This window comes from Ixodes scapularis, unplaced genomic scaffold (genome assembly GCF_016920785.2).
Source record: "Ixodes scapularis isolate PalLabHiFi unplaced genomic scaffold, ASM1692078v2 PGA_scaffold0__279_contigs__length_252992795, whole genome shotgun sequence".
NCBI classification, from domain to species: Eukaryota; Metazoa; Arthropoda; class Arachnida; order Ixodida; family Ixodidae; genus Ixodes; species Ixodes scapularis.
In genome coordinates this window covers 73,601,788-73,626,568 of record NW_024609835.1, presented here as the reverse complement: position 1 = coordinate 73,626,568, position 24,781 = coordinate 73,601,788, and the positions used below count along the sequence as shown (strand labels likewise).

At 43.6% G+C, this 24,781-nt stretch overlaps 1 protein-coding gene across 2 annotated transcripts in view; it reads left to right on the top strand.

The window, feature by feature from the left end:
• The window catches only part of LOC8053104 (serine proteinase stubble), an 85,168-nt gene that overhangs the window by 48,122 nt on the left and 12,265 nt on the right, over nt 1–24,781 (top strand). Inside the window, exon 2 of one of the 2 annotated variants that reach the window (XM_042288799.1) lies at nt 16,230–16,345. In XM_042288799.1, the coding sequence (XP_042144733.1) occupies nt 16,231–16,345 (115 nt within the window). In that variant the 5' untranslated portion in view covers nt 16,230. Of the gene's footprint in view, nt 1–16,229; nt 16,526–24,781 lie in introns of both variants that reach the window. The other variant, XM_029982450.4, reaches the window with a different exon arrangement.

Below are 24,781 nucleotides of genomic sequence, written 5' to 3'. Positions count from 1 at the left end.
GCACGTGCGATGCCAAGCTTCTCTGGACCATGAAAATTAAAACGTAACTGTGTGGGTAGCACGTGCACTGCATGCCCACGGTGAGAAAAACAGAAGCACCCCTAGTGAACTTCCCACAGCGAATGGTGACTTGTGACTCGCCTTCAAGCGCCAGTTCGATGGTAGGCAATTACAATATTAAACGGCACGTGGTAGGTCGACACCATCTAGAATAATGAAGGCCTCTGAAGTCAGAACGCCCAGCTCTTCTCTCTATGGAAAGTCATCACAGTCGAATGGCGCCCATTCGGCAATCGGGCCCTAGCCCGATGCCGAGCATTTTTCGACACGTTGATTGGACACGAGGCATAGCCGAACGCCGACGCTGCACTAGCATCCAATCTGTGTCTTCACTTGATCTCACCGTGATGACGTCGAAATTCTGGTGCACGGGCTTTGATTATTCTTGGGGGTGTTGGGCAGGTAGACCGAGAGCATGGCACCGGCGTACGGGTAATCTATTGGCGACCAGGTGTTTCGGTGGCGCCTTCTTCCGGTGACGTCACGACCATGATTATCAGTTGTGAATGAAAAGTTCAATTGTGCTTAAAGATGTGGTAAAAACATAAAATCATCATGCAAAAAAAAAATACACCGATAAATTGGGCAGTTTGACATCAGTCTTATTTGCGTCAATGAAAGCCGATTAATCCTACTCCTACTCGGGACCTTCACAGCATATATAAAGTACGCTAGAGGTTCAAGTGGCGCTGGTGTGCTGACCCAAATTGAAGCAGACAGTAGCCAGTCGAAAATTGACTTCCGGTAATGCATTTATGGGAAAAAATTAGTGCATTTTCACCCTGAGCTCGATCATAAGAGCAAATATTCCGAATAATTCGTACGTACTAAGTAGCTTGAAACATTTCTACGTCAGGCCGACGAAATAATTGGTCAATTACGTCGTTTTTCTTTCAAATTCATCCAATTAAAAACGGTGCTAAAACGGCTTCGCACGTGTATTTATGTGCACTGTAGGACACTGTTAGCGCGAACACGACGTCGGCGCTTTTCAGCATGAGGGATATACGTGCCAAACAAGGAAAGGACATCTGGAAATTAAGGGAGATGGCAAGAACTACGCAGTAACACTGGATCAGTAACTACCCGTGCATGTACGACCAAAATAAATCGAAGGCCAAGTAATATATTTTGATTTTAAATAAGTAAGTACCGCCTTATTCTTTTTGCTCTGCGCGAAGGTGCTTGTTCTACGTTCAAAATATTACCCGCACGCTCGAAATCTTTGAGAACAAGTGCCCTATAAAAGCTGCCCGGCAGATAAGACAATACGGAGACGCCTTCATAGCAATGTACTTCATTATTTTCGTTTTGAATGTTTTTTATCCGCTCATGCAAGACGGGGTCATTTTCATATAGTGACAGGACTGCCATATTATCAGTATATAAGCGTCACAGGAATGCCGGCGAGCCTTGAACACTCTCTACATTTTTTTCTATTGTAATTTTGCTTTGAATCGTCGCTTGTTTTTACACATCTGCTGCGGGACACACGTTTGGGACTGAAAGGTAGCGAAGTTAAACATCGTTCACTGATAAAGAAAACTGCGCTAACTAAAGCATTACACTTTTACAATATTAATTAAGGTACGTACTATTCTGTATGACCCAATTAACCAAAGTGTTCCGTGTTGTTTTCCGGCGAAGAGACAAGATGCACACGCGTTTTCCTATAGGAATGCACAGGAGCACCGCAAAAGTAGACTGGTTGCTGTCTGCTTCAATTTGCGTTACGGAAGTCGCATAGACACTAGCGCCACTTGAACCTCTAGTGTACATTATAACAACTCTATGCTTTACAGTAAGCGTTTGGTCAATCGTGGAGCGCCGACCATAGCGACGCTTTTGGTCGCACACGTCGCCAGTAGCTTCGACCGTGCTTCAGTGCCATGTTAGCCTAGGTTATTATGCTCTTTGCACGAATGTAAAGGTTAAAATGAAAGATGTTTGGAGCCTGAGCTTGATAGCATGCGGACGAGATGAATTATTGGATCGGACGTACACCCTGGGAGCTGCCTGAGCCGTTCTTCTCAACAATCTTGCTTGGGCATAGTATATTGTGGTACAAAACGTACCGTTACGCAATCTCTCATCTTTATTTCTAGCCTTGAATTGTGTTCACGTGCTTAGAAATCAAGACTACGAAAGGAATTTCCTCATGCTGCCGCGCATTTGGTCGTGGAATTCGGTTACCAGCACTAAAGTCGGGCTGTCATCGCACATCTTCTTTCGAAATTAACCGTATGCCGAAATAGAGGTTAGAAATGTTTTTATTGTATGCACTTTTACGCCATCTAAACAAGCTTGCCCTTTTCGCAGACCACGCCAACGCTCATTAAAGTAAAGCAAACGCTTCTATAAAATTACCCACACCCTATGACAACACAAAAATGGTATACATTGGCTGGAAACCGGTAGACACAGTTCCAAAAAGCGAAGTGATTGTTTGGATTTCTCCTCTTGTCGTCGAGCTAGCCGCGCAAAAATTTATTTGTAATTTTAAAGAAAAAACGTTTGATTGAAAAAACGTACAGAAAGATCACATTGCAATGTTTTCCGCGTTGTTAATTCGAGCCACCTGGAAAAAACAGTTATAATCAATACAACGCCCATCCAAAAAGTTGTGACCCCATTTCGAGACGCCGAAAGTGTAACGGTCATTGCACTCGACCTGGGACTTTCCCCAGTTTCCTTCTCGGAATTCCCGCGTCTTGAAATAAATGTAGGACTACCGGGGGATGGCGAAGGCAGCTCGCACCGTAGCGACAGAGCAACAATGAATGCAAAGAAGATAGAGCGCCGACTGCGGGGACAGTTGGCGCAGCTGTGTTTGCGCCGGCTCTTCCAGCCTGCACAGGCCCCATCCAGCTAGCCATTTGTCAGGGATGGCGAACCGGTAAAAGTTACTTTCGAAGAAAGAGCGGTGGCTTCCCTTGGCCGGTGAATGAGTTCACTGTTGTCGCGAAGTTCGACAAGTACTCCTCCCGAATAGGATACCGTCTGCTCCTTGCGACGACGGCGACGACCAGTACCACCACAAGTAAGTCGTGGTATATTTTCATGGTATATTTTTTGTTTAAATTAATATCCGAAGATGATTGTTGTTGTTGTTGTTTTTTTACCGTAACGGTATTGCGATGATAGAGAGTTTTAGGGAACCGTTTTTGCACATCCGATACGGTACGATGGGCCCTCCGGTACGAACTGCGCATGCGCCTGTCTTCAGCGATTTTACCGTAATGCGCTGGCCGAACCGTAAGGCACGACCGGCACGGCCAATGGCCGACATGGACAGTCTCGCTTGGTGAGCAAAACGGCTCTTTCGCTGGCGGAGGGAGCGTGCCGTGGCCCCAAACATGAAGAAAATAACTCGTGGCAGTGCCTGGCAGGAGCGCCATGTGTGACAGCAAATCAATAAAGTTTGAGTCAGCAAATGAGAAGAAGAATAAAGACCAAAACGCAATTCGATTTCTTTAATTGAAATAAATTAGTCTTTAGTGTATCCAAAAGTCGTCTACTCGGTAGCTCAGTGGATTGGAGCGCCGATTTGTTGAACTCGTAGTGGAGCGACAGCGGAGAGTTCGAATCCCGCTGGCCCTAACGTCTTATTTTTTTTTTTTTTTTTAACATTTTATAAGTTTTTTTTTTTTTTTTTTTACAAACATTGGATGTGCACTTCGAGCACTTATCACCCGTTTTTTACAACTGCTGTTATGACTGAGGATTTTCTGTAGCGGCAACAGAGTGAGCAACAGCCTTCTGCATCATGGCTCTCGATACCTTTTAGTTTAAAAATGCTGCATGAATTTAAAATTTATGTACAAATGCTAATCACATATATCCTATAAAACGAGCCCTTTGAATATTGGGTGATAGTTTTAATAGGTGCACAGCAGTAAAGTTACAGGTTTTGCTTTATATTTTCTTCGTGGTCGTACCGTACACGGCGCAACGATCGGTACGCGGGCGTACGACCGTGATCGTCTGCTCTCTGTACCGTAAGAGAGCAACATGAGCGCCGCATCTATCTCCGTCCCTCCCCCTCCTCCTCGCAAGCGGTTTACAGCAGAATACATCTTTCTACTTCGGGAGGTGCTAGGCGCTACTCCTTTTTCGCTCCAGCACTTTGGAATGACGCAGCGTTGAAAAAGAACTTCTCGTTGCGAGGAGCGAAGGAACGAATTGACTTCCTCGTAAATAAAAATAGAGATTTGAGACGTACTGTAAGATACGTCATTCCAAAAATATACACACTGTATGGAAAGAAAAACAGAAATCATTACATTCTTTCCTTATTTAACGAACTCCCAGAGTACCTTATGAACACAGAATCCACTAGGGTACTAAAAAGGAAACTAAGGAATTGGTGTCAAGCATCTGAGCTGTAAATATCGTAGCCTAACCGTTGGAGATATTTCGTACTTTTATTTCATGGTTGCGTGAGTAGACGGCTATAAACACCTATATTTCATGCTTTAAAGTTTTCCTTTTTGTATTTATTTGTGCTGCTAATTTTAGGTTTCTTTCAATTTTTTATTGTGCTGCAAAGTGTTTTCTTTTTTTTGTAATAACATGTATTCTAGCTGGTCGCCTGGCCCCACATACAAGCAAAATGCTGCTTTTGTGGGCCAGCTCTTTATTTTGTATGACTTGATCTGAAAATAAAAATTGAATTAAATTGAAAATTGAATTGAAATAACTTTGTACAAGAAAACTGACCGCATCAACTTGAGAAAGTGTGTATGTTTTGGTTATTTTTGCATTTTTTTCGAGATTTAATATTTCTAGTTTTATTTGTCCATAGCTTTCTTAATACTCGACCCTGCATTGGGCCTGGAGGGAAAGAGACAGGATCGCTAGCAGACGACTTCGAATGTTGATGATAAGCGCGCGCGAGCGTGTTCTTGAGCCAATTCGAGTTTGCTTTCGGCACCGGTTCAGCATATCAGGACGTGGTTGGTGTAAACATCATATTTGGCTGATGTAAAACAGCAAAGCTTGCCCGCTGAGAACGCATGATTTATTAGAAAACAAGCTACCATGTACGGTCGAGGCATTATTTTATTCCCCAAATATATACATCTGGTAAACTGAAAAAAAAAAAAAAATACGCTGGCACATTATTCCTGGTATCACAACTTTTTTGTATATTCAAAAGCTACGCCAAGTTGAACGTCCTATGCCTTGCCGCCAACAAGCGCCTTCTCTTAGTGTATCGGTGCTCGGTGGCACCCGAAAGAAATGCGACTGACTCCGTGTCACGGCAAACCAAAAAGAATGTTTATTCCCTCGTGCCCCTGCACAAGTCACGGGCCCCACGGCACGCGCGTTCGTGCCTCGCTTATATAAAGCGGGGAGTTCAAAAGAGACTCACGCCACACTTAGTGCGCAGACAGTCGTACAAAATCACTTTTTCTAAATTGCTTTCGCTGTATAGAGCCAACTCCAAGTCATGGTCAAAAAGATCGAGCGCCATTGTTGTCGGAAAGCTCGTCTCACTGATCTCTATGACAATTGCTGGATCGCGCTTCCCCGCTTGTTTGCTGCAGCGCAAGTGAAGCCACCGGGCTTCTCTCGCTTGGGATACGATTTGCCGTTTTTGCTAGCCTTTGCTGCGGTTTTCCAGCGTGCTGACGACACGTTTTCTACTCGTTCGTCGTCATTCGCCGAAGAAGTGTTTTGAAGACTCTGTGTATTGTTGAGACTTGCCGTTGTGAACACGCGGGAAATTTTACGAAAGTGCAGTGTCGCAGGAAAAAGGCACAACGCGTCGAAAGGAAGGGCTGGCGGCGTGTTCAAAGCTTCCTTGGCACGCCGAAGTGCCGTGTCTCTGTGCCTTCGCACGCTTGGATACCGACCAAGAACCGACGCCGTGTGTATGTGTTCAGCGAGTGCAATGTGCGTGAAGCTGTTCGTGCCTCTGGATCAGCGTCTTTTCCCCTCGCGGTTTAGGAACGAGCTTAATCCAGCGTCCACTAGCGACGGAAGATGGGGAGAAGGTACGTCTCTTTTTCGTCCTTAGACGATTTACACAATACCGTGCACAACAGCTCCTCATCACTGATCAGTGCTGGCTTATTATTAACCTACTTAATTGCACTTGACATTTGAGCGCGGCTCGCCTAATTGTAATTGGTCAAAAGATTGCACACGACCATATCGGCCGCGCTTCAAAGATTTTCATTCTCGCCGTCTTGTACTTTTGCTTTCGAAAACCCCCCTGGTTCCACAACGTTGCCCTATTCGTGCTCCCACGGAATCTATTAGAGTAGATTTGGGACATAGCCATGGTTAATATAGTACATAAGAACACGTACAGATCTCCCCCTTTTATTGATAGCAACTCACCGGAACAGCTGGACGATCCAGAACTCCGTGGCCGATATATATAAATGATCTAAAGGCATCTACGCGCGACACACGTTCAGAACTTTGGCGCGGCGTCAATTCTTGACCGGTATCCAAGCGTGCGAAGGCACAAAGATGCATCACTCGGCGTGCCAAGGAAGCTTTGATCACGCCGCGACACCGGCGACACGTTTTCGACGAGTTGTACCTTTTGATACGGCTTCACGCACATTGCACTCGCTAAACACATTCACACGGCGTCGGTTCTTGGTCGGTATCCAAGCGCGCGAAGGCACAGAGACACGGCACTTCGGCGTGCCAAGGAAGCTTTGAACACGCCGCCAGCCCTTCCTTTCGACGCGTTGTGCCTTTTTCCTGCGACACTGCACTTTCGTAAAATTTTCCACGTGTTCACAACGGCAAGTCTCAACAATACACAGAGTCTTCAAAACACTTCTTCGGCGAATGACGACGAACGAGTAGAAAACGTGTCGTCAGCACGCTCGAAAACCGCAGCAAAGGCTAGCAAAAACGGCAAATCGTATCCCAAGCGAGTGAAGCCCGGTGGCTTCACTTGCGGGAGCGGCAAGCGCGATCCAGCAATTGTCATTGAGATCAGTGGCTCGTCTGCTTCTTTAGCAGACGAACATTTTAGAACTTCGGTGGTGTGCCAGGGGCGACACGCCGTGGTGCGCCATGTTTTGTATTACGGAAGCGCATTCATTCCAGTAAAAAAACGAGACGAACTATAAGTAGGTATACTATATTTTTGGTTCTCTATATAATTAGGGTGCGATCTTTATTTACTTGAGTTTCTGCGATTTGTACAAACACACGATTTGTCTTTTCTCGATGAGGCAGATGCAGGTTTCCGTTGCCAGGGGGCGCGACCTGTACCGATCGTCTGCTATCGTCTGCAAATACGGTTCCCCCAAAGCCGTTTCAGGGTACACGATCGGTCCACACACCCGATCCAAGGTATCGATCGTATTTTGTTCCGGTTCCCTAAAACTCTCTGATATTAGGACCATATTTATAAGGTTGGCATACCGAGCGCTAACGTTCACATTCTTTACTTCTGATTTATACCGCTAACATTACATGACTAGGCCAGCTTCCCTCTCCAATTGCTGCATTTTTAAACAAACTATTTTTGAGGGCGTTCTTTGTTCATTGAGTTATCATCTTTTTTGTGCGTGTTAAATCCCCTCTTTAATGTACCTAACCTATTTACCTAACCTACTTACCTAACCTACTTGAGAGTAGGTTAGGTAAATAGATAAATAGATACATTTGTAATTAGTGTCGGGGGACAGTGCTGAGTGCTGGCGCATAGAAGACTACACTTCGAAACGTGCGCCTGCAGCCGTTTGCGTCTTCGATGTCGATTGCCTAAAACCTCCTGCAGTCGCGATGTTTTATCGGCGAACATTCGAATGACATTCGAAGGGCGAATAACCGTTACAGTCTGGTGAGTAATTATTTAAAATTTGTTAATTATCGTTTTAATGAGTGAAAGTGGCAGTCGGGGCGGGCTCGGTGCCGCAGGCGCTGCGACATAGCTGTAGCCCGTGGTGGCGCCACAGCCATCGCCTATGCTTCCTGTGATACCAGTCGAGACGCTGACAGGGACTCGGGATTAGATATCATCCGCGTTTCCCCACCGTTAGCTTTCTGCCTGCTGCACTAGAGGTAACTCTGGAGCACCCCCGCGTTTCCCACGTGTTTCAAGTCGTTCTGTAATTGACGGATTCAGTGGTTTTCGATAATTCTGAGCAAGTTTCTCATCGAGACCATATCTTTATTTTCACTAATGAGAAAGATAATTAACGAACTTAGGTAATTACTTAACAGACCGTGACGGTTATTCGCTCTTATAATGTGCGCCGAACTGGACAAACACCCAGCAAGGACGGCATATAAGTAAAAATGTTCACGCTTTAAAAAATAAAAAATATTTTACAGTATTACTTGGTACATTCCCAAAATCGTTCATTACGCGAGTCGAACATAATAACGAGACAAAAATGCACGTATTTTTATCTAGTTCGTCCCCGAGTTTTTTGTTCGTCTAGCGGAATATCCGTGCTAATGGGTATTAACGGGGTCTATATAAACGAGACACGGCTATTACAAATCGTGTTTTGTCAAGAACGATATCCGTGGTTTTAAGAAGATGGTTCTTGAGGTGTTCTTTACGCGCATTGCAAAAAAGAAGTAAAAAAAACACGCACAAAAAGGAAAGAAGCTGAACTGTTACTCTATATGTTATTTACATTAGAGCGTGATCGATTGTGTTACGACTTTTTGCATTCTATTATACGACGCGTTGCGCTGACATCGGTTGTCGTAAGCAACCCATCGTTTGGTTCGGCATTGGTTCACCTTTTTAGAGTTCACATTCGTCGAAAGTTCTTCCGGGGACAATTTTCGTTCTCGTTAACAGAGCAAGTTCGGGGACTGGGGAATGTGTGGCGGACAGCGCAGAAACCGTTACGAAATGTGTAACAGGCACCTCAGAGGACAATACATTTGAGTACAGATAATTTAAAAAAGAAATTAGAACATAATTTGAGAAAAAAAAATGTTCTTGACGTGCCCCGACAGAAATGGAACATGCGACCCCGTGATCACGAACCGATAACTCTACCACTGCGCTACAAGAGGAGAGGATTGGAGCGTGAATACCGGCGTCCCGGTGGCCGGCGTTCGCCGGACTCCAGACTGTGATTAACAGAAAACAAAGGCAGCCATCTTAGCGTCTGCCTACAAATCGTTCCAGCGAGAGCTCGGCGCTTCAGCGTCCGCGCACGATCTTGTCTCCTCCTCTCTCCAGTTTCCATTAGAACAAATGTAACTGTAAAGCACGTCACAAGCAACAAAGATTACGCTGGAGACAAATTTTGTGTACGCCAACCTTATCAGCAGCGTCAATATATATATATATATATATATTAGAACTAACCACTCGATAATTTCGGAACAATGTTTTAATTGTTTTTATTATTTGTTTTGTAAATGCCTGTTAGAATAAGTACTCATTATGAGCTTATAGAGTCAATTAAAAGAAAGAGGGAGAAACGTATGCGCACACATGACGGGTCTCATTCTCGCGCGATAGTATTTATTACATAAGTGTCCCTAAAAATAACAGCTACTACAGATTCTGCTACCACCACTTGTTGCACTTCCTGTAATACGTATAGAGTTATGTCTCGTTAATATGGACCCCGTTAATACAAATACCCCGCTATATGAACACCGTTTTCGCAGACAAACTGGGAACATACATGCATTTTTGTCTCGTTATTAGGGACAACTCGCATTATGGGCGATTTTTAGGGGGAACATATTAACGAGACCTTGCTATTAGCCCGCTCGTTTATTTGCCAATCATTGCGTGAAGGCTGCATTTTCGACACGCCGCCACGCGTGCACCTTTTTGACTGTAGTTTTGTTATATATTCTCGGAATTTACGCGCGTTTGTTAGGCACGTAGATAAATCAGATGGATGGATACATGACCAGCGTCCTCATCCATCTTTGCCGCATCGTTCAGCTTTTCGATCTTCCGAAGACGCACCCTTCTCTGTGGTCAAACTTCCGCACGGCTTTCAATCATCACCGCCACCCACGACCAAGGACGTGATGATCCGGCTTTCTAATAAACCTGATCGTGACCTGAAGATTACCCCTCTTCCGGAAGGCGGTCCGAACTCCCGCCCACGCGAAGATTCCGCGAGTACCATGCACAGGAAATGCGAATCTTTGTGCTCCTTAGGTTCACCGTGGATCAAGCCCAATAACCGAGAGAGAGAAAAAAGATAGAGAAATAAATATAGATACAACATCTTGATTGCGCGAACTTCGGTGCTACCGGTTGATGGAACGAGAGGGTATCCCTGTCCAGCACGTCCATGATGTGCTCGTTATAGAAGCGGCCATAACAGAGACCCTGCAACGCGGAGAGTGACCCAGTCCATCCAGCTCCTCGGCCACATGTGTGTGTGTGCGTGTGTGCGTGTGTGTGCGTGCGCGCGTGTGTGTGTGTGTGTGTGTGTGTGTGTGTGTTCGTGTGCGCGCGTGTGCGTGTGCGTGCGTGCGCGTGCGTGCGTGCGTGCGTGTGCGTGCGTGTGCGTGCGTTTGTGTTTGTGTGTGTGCGCGCGCAAGATTGTAAACTGACCGAGTGCACATACAACGAGCATTGGGAAAGCTGCTTTTATGACAAGGGTTCTCCACGAAATAGTGATCACAGCTGGGTGCGGGTAGCGATAAGCCAAACTTGCAGATATCAAGTGCAGAGAAACTAGTTCATACACATCTGTTTCTTCCCTGAACAATATACACCAACTTATGTTTACAAACAAACCGGAGCGCCCCAAGCGCCCCTAGCGGACGCCGCAGGCGCCGCGCATGCGCGATGGGGGTGTGGGCAAGAAGCTTGCCGTCGCCCATAAACAAACCATTGAAATGCGATGTTGTCGGCGTCGGTGTGAGTCCCCGCGCTCTTTTTGGCGTTGAAATTGTTGATTCTACGCCCTCCTAACGATGTCTGACTACTTGAGCGGCGTCAGCGAAATTACCGAGGCTCGTTACACCGCAAAACTTCGCAAAACTTCGCGTGAATCATCTGACATGTGGCGATTCATTCCGCGTGGACGCCGCAGAATGTACGCTAAAGCCTGATTCACATGATGAGATTTCGCTCGCAATTTTCAGTAGCGACGTCGCTCGGACTGCAAAAGCGTGAACCGTAGCTGAGATGTCGACGTCGATACTGAAAATTGCAAGCAGAATCTCACCAAGTGAATCAGGCATAACAAGTCGGTGATGGCCACTGGTAACAATGATCAACATCTCCTTCTATCTACTGTTTACGTCCAGCCTGCTTACCTACCTTCAAACTTAAATCTTCTGAGGCCTGCACTTACTTCTTATCGCAAGTACCGGGCCCACGTTTGGCCTACGGGCCGGTGTCCTCTAAAAGAGCAGACGATAAGCAGAAACGGTTGAAAGAGCAGACGACAGTTCGAACGATCAGGCGGCCGTTTGAACTTGAAGACGCACTGAACGTAGTCCGCAGGTGGTCCTACAACTTGACGATTTTCCGGCGCTCATTTTGGAACAAAACAAATAAATTTGATGACCAGAAGTATCCGTGAATTCAACCCAAAATGCTTCCAGCCCAAGCAATCGTGGTCCGACGGCGTCTGGTTTTCCCTTTTCGCGGCACATATCCGCGCTCTCGTACGAACCGAGCGCATGAAAACTGACCTTCACATCTTTCTCGACACTTTTGGTACAGCCCCAGTCGCAGCATTTTGACGAGAAGGCAGGTTTTTGTCTGGTTTCTTTCAAAACAACGCAAGAATACACGTCTCATATGGGCACTTCCGCCCACCGCCCCGGACCGGAAGTGCGTCCGACGCGCCACCACCGCGGCGTGACGTAACAGAGATAAGTTCGTGTATAGCAAAATATAATTTCAAAGCAGAGCTTCTAGCCATCACTCGACGGGGATACCTTCATGCTTTTACTACTCGCACGCTCTAAGATTTCGTCGGTCCTCAGTGGACAACTGTCAACTTGATGATGTCGCCCGCTTTATTTATAACGGGAGGGGGGGGGGGGGGGGGGGGTAAAGGAGCTATATGACTGTGCACACAAACAGCCCGCAGTCATTTTAAAGCTAGCGGCTCCAGAAGACGAGCCGAGCGTGTCGTTCCGCTGTGCTGCAGCCGAAGAAGTTCCGGCCCGGCCCAGCGGAACTTGCTGGACCGGAACTACCAGGACGCCTACATCCTTTGCGCCTCGGGGAACTTCAGACAAAAGAAAGCCTGATGAGACCGCGAGAAAAATTCGAACCGCGTGCTTTGAGACCTATGATTCTAAGAGAACTTATTGTCAACATTTTGCCGGTTCACTGCTTGCGGCGCAGTGGGTTCAAAGGGAGAAAAGTGTTAAAGAGGGCCGGAAACTTATTGAGAATGCACGCACATTGCACAGTGCTCATGAGTAGGGCATTCCAGAGCACAATATGGGTAATCGGCTATACAATTTTAGTGCCTCCTTGTACGTTATTTATAAAACATATAACTGAATGAAATCGGGAGATTTGAATAGTTGAATAGAAAGCATAGAATCGACGCACATGCACCAACAAAGTTGCCTCTGTACTAGTTTCTGCTGCGTGATGTGTTGTGGCGAAAAAAACCTAAACTCAAGCGATGAAAAAGAAATTAAGCCGTGGAATTACGATTTAATGGTGGACACCTTTCGCGCAGATTGGTTGCTCATGCGCACGTATGAGTTGCTGCATGGCGAGGAGGATAGCGGGCAAAGAGGCTGATCTTGCAGACGATCGACGCTTTCGCCTTCTCCTCGCACCTTGTATTACAAGCGCGCAGTGTTGGGTAAAGTACATTTAAAAAGTACTTCATGTAAAGCACAAAGTAAAATGGGAGGTTATGTACATCAAATAAAGTAGCTAGTACACCGGGCGCGACATACTTGAAGTAAAGTAATGGGCGTCCTCGAGAAAACCAAATCCTGTTTTTCGCACCGCAAAAATATACTAGACATCGAAATCTCAAACTCCGTCAGAACGTAGCCTTAGCCGTTCGAGCAAGATGCCAGAGTTTCAGCTCCAACCGCTGCCTTATTCAAAAGTAATAGGCGATTTTCTGAAAATTTCAATGGAAAAATGGTGGCCGACGGAGCTCTCGAATACACGAAGCTCTATGGCGCCAGATACCGAAAAGAGGCGAAAATGGGCTTCATTTTCTTATTGAAATTTTCAGAAAATCACTCGTAACTTTTGAATAAGATAACGGTTGGTGCTGAAAATTTGGCGTCTTGCTCGGACGACTGGGGCTACGTTCTGACAGAGTTGAGATCTTCTCGATGTCTAGTTTATTTTTGCGGTGCAAAAAACAGGGTTCGGTTTTCTCGCGGACGCCCGATACAGTAAATGCAATGCACTTTCGAAGTAAAGTACGGGTACAAGCTGTCTCCCCGAAAAATTAGTTATTTTTTTTATTGCGAAATTAGATTACGCATTACGAATGCTCATTCTCCGCCCAAATGTAATCCTAGCGATTCGAATCATATCCCAAAGTTTTAGAACTGACCGTTATCTCAGTCAAAAGTTATAGGTGATTTTCTAAACATTTTGAATGGAAAATGAGGTTCGTTTTCGCCCGCTTTTAGTAACTGGCGCCATTCAACTCCACGTATTATAGGAGGTCCATCGGCCGCCATTTCCCGTTGAAAATTTAAGAAAATCGTTTATAACTTTTGAATAAAATAGCGATTAGTTCTGAAACTTTGGCATCTGGTTTGGACCGCAAGGGCTACATTTTGGCGTAGAATGAGCGTTCTGTGATACGTAATATATTTTTATGGCGAATAAAACGCTGTACATTTTTTGGGGGGACACCCTATATTTTTGTGACAACCCCCCCCCCCCCCCCCCCAAACCACCCTTTCATTCCTCAATACATTTTTTTTAAACTGGTATGCATTTTCTTAGGGGTGATTGAATTGAATTGAATTGGTTTTTTTTTTTTTAGACACCAGGTCTAGGGTAAGAGGGAAAAAACGCAAATTGATGCTGCCTGACGTGGCCCTATTACCCGTTTACACTGCTCAGCAGGCGAAAACAAAATTAATACACATTAAAGAGAAGTACAAGAAGGTACAGTAACACATCAACAATCAGAACAGCATATTGTGCGTAGAGTTTATACAATCGTCAGTGCTTTTCAAGTCTTTGGAAATGCAATATAAGCCATGTAATACAACTCAAAAGCAATGAAAACGCTATCTGAAAGTATTTATTCAACGCGACATAATGGAAGGTACCGTTCTTTACTATTTTCAAAGCTATGCTTTTAAGCCCAATCTGAAGTCGTTTCCATAACGACTGGATGTTTGTTTAAAAAATCCGGTATTAAATATGCTAATTGGTGATGTCCATAATTCGTCCGATACCAAGGTATTTTATATGAGCCCTATCGAAGATTGTATTGTGTATTACTAGGAAGAAGTACGTAAAAAACGGGACTGGTTACTAATTATATTGTTATTTATATATATTGAAAGTACATGGAAAAATATATGGCTAATTGTAAGAAGACTGTGCTTAAAAAATAACTTTGATGTGTGCCTCAGTACGCTGAAGGTTTCGTACACACCGTATGCTGCTTTTCTTTTTTCTTTCCAAAAGAAACAACCTATCAATATTTGTTTTAGTCGCTGATCTGCAAACTGATGGACAGTAATGGAGATGAGAGTGCACTAAAGTATAGTACAGCTGACGATTTAACCAGCATAGAACCAGCAATCTAATTATGTGTAAAATACCAATAGATCTAGAGATGCTGGCATGAATTTTATTTATATGAGGTTTCCAGCTTAAGATTTTCTTCATAAAGAACTCCTAAGAATTCATAGACATTGACACAATTAATCACAATCTTGGAATTGAAAACAATTTCACAATCATCAGGCTTAGTTCGTGGCTTAAAAATTACGTATTTTGTTTTTGTAGCATATAGATTAAGTTGATTACAGTCAAGCCATATGGATAGCTCTCTCAGCCACGTGTTGGCAGTAATTTAATTGGGGGTGCATCAGTTATATTGGGAAGGGGCGGCGAATATCGGATAAAGTCGAACGGCTTCAGAGTTGACAAGGCATCGTTTTGTGATACAAATTTAACAAGACGAAATTGGGGGAATTTACTTTGAAGTCGGGAGTTGTACTTTCCTCGGAAAGTACCAGACAAAAGTAATTTAAGTAAAGTAAAAGTATATACTCAGAGAATGTACTTCACGTTAAGCACAAGTATGCCAAACCTCCTTGAAGTAAATAGTACTTTAAGTTCAATGTACACTTTAAAAAAGAAGGAGGGGGGTGGTATCACCTTACACTCTTTCGTCCCATATAATGCACCCCAAAACTTCAGTTCGACGTAAGTACAGCGCACTATAGTCGAACAGACGGCACTAAATTTTACGAGGGGCTTGATAACAGTGCGATATAACATATTAAATAGCTAGAGTACGTATCAAGCACCAGAGAAAGAAAACACTGAGCGTTTGCAGTAGGGCCAAGAAAACCCCGATCTTTTTTGTAGTTAGTAAAACGTATATTAGCTATTTGAATAAGTTATTCTACCACACGGCTATCAAGCTTCCCGTGAAAGTACCGTCAGATCGACGTCAGTGCGCTGTATACGTCGAACTCAAGTTTTGGGGTACCTTATATGAGACAAAGGGTCTAACAATACACCCTTTGTTTTAGAGTGTACTTAAAGTACTTCCCAACAATGCCAACGCGCTTCATAAACTATTTGACAGCGATCGAGCAGTCTGAGACACTGCGCATTCCAATGTTTACAAATCCCCAGCCATGCGTACGATCTCCACTGTTCAGCACGCGCAGGTATGTCGCTTCAGAATGTGCGAAAAGCACGCGCCAAACGCACGAACATTGAAAATGGCACCGACAAAAGCCCGTTTTTGGGCTTTTGTCGGTGCACGTCTCCTTCTAATGGTCGGCCTCCAGCACGCGCTTGTTGCGTCCCGCCGTGCTTTGACTGCGCGTGCCAGCTCTAGGATCACTGGAGGCACCTACCCGCCGTTTTCATTCTGTCAGTGACAATAGTAGTGGTCCGGTTCATGTTCTTTTAAAGTGTGTTCATCAGAATAGGGAGTGAGTGCACACGAAGTAATGAGACGCTGCACACATATTCGGTGCTGACAGAGAAAAATGGTAATTCCTGACGTGACGGCCCTTCCTTCTCGCCTCCTTCGCAGAATGTCCACCGGCGTCGGGCCGCGAGCATCAGCGACGCTGAGTGCGGCGCTCTTGCTGAGCGCCGGCTTGGCGCTGGGCGGGCTCTTGGGCGGCCAGGACAGCGTGCTGCGCCAAGGTAACAGCGCCTGGGGTCCGGACCCGCCCTGGCCGAGCCCCGAAGGCCCTCGGCTGCGCGACACGGGCCCCCTCGACAATCCTTGGACCTCGCCCCACCCCGCACCCTGGGAGCCCCGCAGCAAGGCGCTCGATGTTCAAACGCTTACCAATATCGTCAACGTGGCGCGCTATATCCTCTGTGAGTGCACGGTCTCCCGCACAAAGCCACTGGGGGGCGCTATGGGGCCCCTCAGACGCCCACTATACGATAGAAGTGGAACCGTCGTCACTCTGCGGAAGTTACCAATTGGCCGGGGTCACAGTACCTTTTAACTAGAAGACGCGTCGCAAAACATAACGAAGAAGAGGGTCAGTGGTTGTTTGTTTCCTGATTTGTTTTGTTTTGTTGCCTTTTACTGTGTGCAGTGAAACCTCTGTAACTCGGACACTAACTGAGTGCACTAAACTTGTTAGACCTTAGGACGGGTCCTAGCTACAGATGTGCATGATTTTAATCATTGAGGCGCCACTCTACACCAAATCGAGAGTTGGAGAATGGGCCACTCAACCGCAAGTCTCTGGCTTTGCCACACGGATATGTCAAACAAGTCTTTTTTTTTTTATTCAATTAATATAGTATAACTGTGGTGTCAATAGAAATGAAACACCAGAAAGTAAAAGTGTCGTTTCTTGATCTATTTTGACGTAAATTTTCTTGTTCATAAAAGGGAAACGCCAGTCACAGGGCAAAGAGGTAGTGCCGTCAAGACCATACAGTCTCCACTATTTCCCAGACCCCTAACTTAACTTTTGAGCACCGTCTGGACTTGCCAGACGCGATAGGCGGTTCTACATCTACTATATACGACTACCGATATGCACTGCACTTCCACTGATACATTAGACGAAAAGATTCCGGAGATTTTGCTAGTTGTGCAGAGAAAAGGACGATAGTATGACATACCTTGTGCGGACTGGAGAGGACATGGTAAAACTTAGGATGGACTGCTACACAGGTCCTCGAAGGCCACCAAATATCACGTATATTGCTATAATTTCTGATGTTGAAATTTTCACCTCAACATTTTCTCTCATTGCTATGCTTTCCACTTTCCCTTACTCCAAGCACGTTCTGGTCAATAGCCCTGGACTCCTAGAGAAACGTTTCTCCCTTTATGTCAAGCGTGCTCACTAGGAATTTACTAAAACAAATAACCACTTCTTAAAAAAAATATATATATTATAGGTGAAGATTTTAAAAACAATGGACCGGGAAAAGTTAATAAGTTGGTAACTCCGTACTGTCGGAGTTACCAACTCGAAGTTTATTACGACGTTTCGAGCGGGGACCGCTCTTCATCAGGTAGCGCGTGTACAGCCCGTGAATGTTTATATACCCCTAAAAAAGTAGGAAATAGAAACAACGTTGTCAAAACAGACAGATATCTGCTTTCACAGCGTTGTTTCCATTTCCTACTTTTTTAGGGGTATATACACATTCACGGGCTGTACACTCGCTACCTGATGAAGAGCGGTCCCCGCTCGAAACGTTCCCTCACAAAAATGATCAATGAGTTTCAATTGACTTTCTACTGTGTTCCTATAGAGTCAATTGAAACTCATTATAAACTCAATGTCTAATGAGTTTGATCATTAGAAACTCAATTTTGATTCTTTTGAATTTACTCGTTATGAATGCAATTGAGACTGATCATAAGAAACTCAATATCGATTCTATTGACTTTACTCACTAAGAATGCAATTGAGTTTGATCATTAGAAACTCAATAGCAATTCTAATGATTTTACTGATTAGGGATGCCATAGAGTTTTATCATAGGAAAGTTAATATCGATTTTATTGAATTTACTCATTAGGAATGCAATTGAGCTTGGTCATTAAGAGCTCAATATCGATTCAATTGAATTTACTCATTAGGAAGGCAATTGAGTTTCGTCATAAGAAACTCAATATCGATCCTATTGAATTTACTCATTAGGAATGCAATTGAGTTTGGTAATAAGAAACTCAATATCGATTCAATTGAATTTACTCATTAGGAAGGCAATTGAGTTTCGTCATAAGAAACTCAATATCGATTCTATAAAATTTACTCATTAGGAATGCAATTGAGTTTGGTCATAAGAAACTCAATATCGATCATATTGAATTTACTCATTAGGAATGCAATTGAGTTTGGTCATAAAAAAGTCAATATCGATTCTATTGAATATACTCATTAGGAATGCAATTGAGTTTGGTCGTTTGTGGATTACTGCACCCGTGTGCACCGAACGATTACTGATTGTACCAATGTTTCTCTATTAAGGGATAGAGTCCAATGACGTCGAAACACTGTTTATCATCTATGAGACTTTCAAGGAGGAAATAGGAAACTGGGAACCTTAGTAGATGCTGAGGTGGTCACCGGCCAAATGAATACCTTTCTTATGTAGGGTATATAAGGCGGTGGGGTAGTCAAGGGATTACGATTAGTGGGTTGTGAGTGCTTAGTTACGATGTTTGTGTTCGTTTCCTCTATGTGCTTTGTTTCCTTCATGTTGCATGCTTTAAAGAATTGTGAAAAAAAATTCTCAACCAGAGCATTTTTTTAAAATGCAGTTGCAATAAATTCTATTGAAGCACGTTCCAATAATTCAATTGAAAGCCAATTGCAATATTTTTATTAAAACTCAATAGCAAAAGTTCTATTGAAACACTATTGCCAAAATTCAATTGAAATTCAATTGCTAAAAATTCAATTAAGACTCAGTGGCCAATAGTCTGCGACGGATCAATAGCGACTCAATAGAAAAAGTCAATTAAGTTTCAATTGAGACTGAATGAGGTCTATTGAGTGAGTCCTTTACACTTTCAATTGAAAGTCAGTTCATTTTTTTTTAACGGTCGTAATAAACTTCGAGTTGGTAACTCCGACAGTACGCATCTTTGATTTATATATATATATATATATATATATATATATATATATATATATATATATATATATATATATATATATATATATATATATATATAGATACACATCTTATGAATTTTGAGTACTTCCAATGACGAAAGTGGAGTAGAGATTCCTATCACACAACTAGAAGTTTCATTTGATCAAAGAGAATGCGAGAGCACGGTAAACTGTATTATCGTTCCCGGGTGCCACGGCACTCGCTTCGTCACACATACGTGTACCACCTCTGCTTGGTTTGCCTTAATAATAATTATATTTTATTTTTGTCAATGCTTAAACCGGGCTTGGAACGTTCTTACTGGTACACTGAGCAATACGAACCAGATGAACAAATACTATAGAAACGTTGAGCGCTACCGTTATACTATTTCAAATTTTAACATCTAAAACAATACCAATACAATCACTGATCATGCATAAAACATGTAGCGCAACAGTTGTTTCTTCAATATAATAATGCGACTTGAGAAGGCGTCTAGATTAACATCGTGCGTTTTGATTAAATTAAGAATTCTTCTAGACATGAGCGAGGCATGCAATTTGCGTTGTTGAAATAAAAAAGGCAAGAAAAATCTGTCACTGCAGATAGGTGAATGAAATGAACTGGTGATATAGCAAAAGAATGCTGTCAGTTTTACCGAAGATAACTTTGTGTAACAACACCACATTACGAATTTTTCACTGTTGAGACACCTCGCTCAAGTAAAACTATTGAAGGAGAGAGATTTATTATCATATACGTAGCATCAACGGCAATTGAAATGTCTGTCGTCGCCAGTCTAAAATATATGCTTTGAGCTCGTTCAGGTTCACAGTTATACGTATATGCACCACATAGCGTTGCCCACTAAACCCCAGTCTGGAGCGTACCAAGGACCAAAATGAGGGATGATAAAATTTAAAATTTTAAAAACTATCTCGCCATGAGTGATATATAAAGCCCAGTGCATGTAGGAAACTACCCACTGTTACTTCTTGTACTCGAACCGTATACGATGACCGTCAGAAAGAACGCCAAGACCACGTACAGCAGAAACTCGTTGAATTGTTGCTTTGTATGTACGTGGTAGTGTATGAACAAAAACTGCTTATTTGATGATGATTGAATAAGCAAAAACTAGCAAGAACACAACATGAACATGCAGTCAGTATCACGATCGGATATAAATTCAGTTTGATGTCATTGGTGAAGAGCAAAATTGGAACAGTTTAGCAAAACATTGATAGTTTTCAGATGTACTATAACGCAAAACAATAGACTAGCAGCGTTCCGAGTTGACCGAAATATCTTAATTAATATTATGCTGTGCAGCATTCTAGCTGAAGACAAAGCATTGTTTCTTTCACTCTGCTCAATATAAAAACCAAATCGCAATGTCGATTTCACCTTAGTATCCAAGGTCAACTTTTTGCAACGAAAACGAGGATAACACGCGTCTACTTAATCCTCCCGGAATCCGCTTTACAGTTTCTTAGAATGCGCTGTATTCTGGTGCTCAACAGACGATAAAACGATTACCTTCGAACCCTCGGATTATGTAACGAGATTTCATCGAACGATTTCATTTTGCATTGCTTCCTCTTACACTCAAAAAAAGAGAAGGTTTTTTTTTTCTTTTGCGCTTTTTATACGTATTCTTTCCTAAAGGGGCAGTGAAACGATACTGGACTCACATTTGATTGACTGTTTTTTACGTTGTACATAAAACTATCCCATGAGAATAAATAACCAGAAACGTGATTTCCGCTGAGAAATTTCCCAAAACAGGTGATACCTTTTTTTGTGTTCTTCTGAATGCTTCCCAGCTTTACCATGATCCGTTCGGTTCTGAAGGGTTCAGACAGAAGGGCCACGGCTGACTGCAGCTCATAAATTGGACACAAGCACCACGTCACCGACGTCATAATGTTCAAATCAGTGCCGATTTCGAAATCGGCGCAAGTTTTGCCGATTTTAACGAAAATCGATACAAATTTGTGACAATATCAATTTCAAATCTAACAATGTCTATTGATTACAATACGTGCTCCGGAAATTGCCAATACAGATACCATTATTTTGATGAACAATAATTAACGGCACGAGCTGGAAATAAAACACCCAATAGCATATTCCGGCTGAGCTGAAGACGTTAATATTCTTCCATTTTCTCCGTTTCATTCTGTAACAGTTGTGCACGGAGCATATACAAGACGTAACTTGCAGCAGTTGCGCATGCCTTATATAGGTTGTTTCATTCCAAATTCAACAATGTTGTTACAAAACCGGGGATGCGAGCTCACATGAATACCGTTTACTGCGTACTTACCTAACAAGGCGGATTTTAGGTTGGGGAGAATCGTCCCGAACTGTGAATATTATAAATTAGATTTTAAAAGGCAGAACTAATCAACATGGTGACATCAAATATTCTTACACGTCAAGGGGAGATTTTCCTTCCTCCGAAATGGCTTTAACAGATGACGAGCAATGAGTGTGTGGTGGCCGAGCCAAACACTTCCGAATTCATAATTATATTTTGTGAAGCTTATTAGCTTGCAGCCCCACACAATTACTCACGAGAATGTTTTTTTGTTTTGTTTTTTTCTAATTGTTACCAATGAGGAGTTTGGGATCTGGTACCCTGAAATAACCCTACAATATCTCTAAATATATCAAAGTACGAGAAAAGCACTAAAATGAATTTAGTAAAAATTAATCAGTTAGCTGTTTTCCGTTGCGGGTAAACTCACTCGGCGTTCAATAAAATAATTTTATATCGTAAAGTCGTTCTTTTATATAAGGTAGCCTGCCGTTGGGCTGGGATTATGAAGTATGTATCGCAATTAAGCTTGGTAATTTTAAACTGCAAATTTCATGTACTGTAAAAGTCTTAATGTTCGCGATCTTCTAATCTTTGCGAATTTTGCGAAATGGAAATTTCTCAAGAGGACAAGAATATTTCTAGCTACTGTGTAGAGACGTAAATTCAAACCTTTAGAAATTTCGGAACTTAAAGGTCACGAATATAACCCCTTCGCCCAATTCGTGAAAAATTAGGGCCGGAAAAGTGAAGAGTTCGGAGTACCCCTAGAAAAAGAGTATAAAAACGCTGTCAACAATTTAAGGACCTGGGCGATATCGATGCTGATTAGAAGTAACTTTTGCGGTGCAGCCCAATCTAACGATTAATAGATAAAGTAATTGCGCAAACTCTTACCGACCAGAAGTATTTGACCATGACTGCCGAATAGTAAATACGCCTGACATACCAAAGCTCATCGGTCAACAAAGTAAATATTGCTGCTAATGCCTTCTCGCGCACTATACTCGATCAAACATTCGCAACCCGGTTTGCAACATCTTCATCGATCCCTTCCAAAAGGGACAATGAAGTTATTAAATGGAAGCATTAGGAAGGCTCAATGGGAAATTATCATGTGCAGACGGAATACGTAGTATAGAACGGAAATTAGGCAGCGTGAAATCACCTTTGTCCCTTCCCTTTATTGCTAAGAACCACTAAAAAGAGAGTCACTATAACGCATCGAATGATAAAAATTAGTCGGTGCATATGTGTACTATGCTGCGTAAATTTCCGTACAACTACATGGGGGTGGCACAAGAAATGAAAGAAAACAGAGGCTTGGGGGATATATAAAGTCATCGTGTATATGTGTTGAAATATGATAAATATGTAGAGCAATGGAAAGAAAAAAAATAGTGAGCACAGGACGATGGTACAAGAAGGTGCAGATGTGTTTGGTGCATCTCAAGCTGTCCAATCGTTTGTGGATCTCCATGTCGATGCACGACCCGCCGAGGTTCGTAAGTCCAGTGGTGGACACAAGTAGCAGACCAAAGGTCTCGTGCATGAAAGCAACGAAGTCGGTGTTCTGGTTTCTAGAGAGGTGTCTACATTGAAATCACCCATGAGCACGATTGGAATGTCGTGACCAAGCCGCAGACGTTTTCAGTCCGCCGGTGTCTTGGCTAGGCTGTGTTTAATTGTAGAGGCCGTACATTCTCCATTTGTCCCAGATGTGTTGTTTGTGACAGCTGGAGATACACTCACGGGCTTGTGCCGCATGACGATAGTGGGTGCTAGAGCCACTAAATGAGCTGCGCTTAGAGTATCGGCACACCGTTCCCCGACATTGTTGGGGGTGCCGCTATTTTGGGAGCAGACGCAACTGCCGATCCATCTTCATTCAAAAGTGCGAGTTCGTCAGCATCGGATTTGGTGTCAGGAAACTCATGTAATATTGCTTTGCTTTGTCGCGAATTTTAAAGGGGCGGTGCAATGATTTTCGGACTTCGGTCCAAGATTTCTGGAAGTTGCCCCCTGACATTTGTGAAGTAAAGAACAGAAAACCGATTTCGCCTGCGTGTCCTAGTTCTTGCGTAAAAAAAAGATAAAGATGGGCATTTCGGGCACCCCTCAACTCACTCCCAGTCTTCAGGGTCACACCTGGTCGCACTCCCAGTGACGTCATTCGGAGTGCCGTGTAGCTTCCCGTGTGCTATATCGGAGGAAGCTTCCCCTCCCTCTCTCTGCGTACATTAGCGGGCGCTATGCTGCAGCTTAGAGCCGAGCGAGGTCACGTAATCTTTCCGCCGTAGTTCCTTCGGCTGCCACTTGGGGCTACAGGTGGGGGGAAAAGCTCGACTTTTGCTTTGCGATTATGCAGCGGAATCGCGACATTTTCAATGAAGGAAGTGTTTTCTCTATCCTCCGGGACACGACAAACAACATAAAAATGACGAGATGCAAATTGTTTCAATCATAAAATCGTTGCACCGCCCCTTTAAAGATTTGTGGAGGACGGAAAAGCGTTTCTCGTGATTTCAGATAAAGCTTCAGATAACTGGCAACCATTATTTCAAGCCACAATATGACCATGTGTCGTTACTCTGAAGCGTAGCTTATTTAGTGGCACTATAGTGTGTGCGCAAGAAAGTAATGCTTGCGGCTCAGAGTCGGAAAGAGGCAATTTATCAGCACCCCGCGGCGCTGCGATCTCCGAGGTGCATGTGCGGAATTACGTGAGAAGTAAGGCGACGGAGGAAACCTATGGCTCTAAACTCGTCAAACACAAAGTTGGAGCGGAAAGTTTGAGGAGAGCGCCGATTGGACGCTGGCAACAAAAGCGCGAAGTCATCGTCGTGATACTCCAATCGGTGCGCTCCGTGAACTTCGGCCCCAACTTTGTGTTTGACAAGTTGAGAGCCCCAGGGCGCGCTATTGGGCAATTTTAAACACACGATACAGTTTTTTTCAAGAAGAAGCACACATAGATGGAAATAGCCGATGAAGCCTCCGTGGATGAAGCGATAGCATGTCCGCCGCATCAATGGTGCGAACACAAAAAAAAAAAAAAAAAAAAAATAGTTGCCAGGAAGAAGCAAAAGAAAAAGGAGTCGACGGCGCCTCCGTGGCTGACGCGACAGCTCGCTGGCCGTCATTGCTTTACGTTTCGAGAGACGTTACTT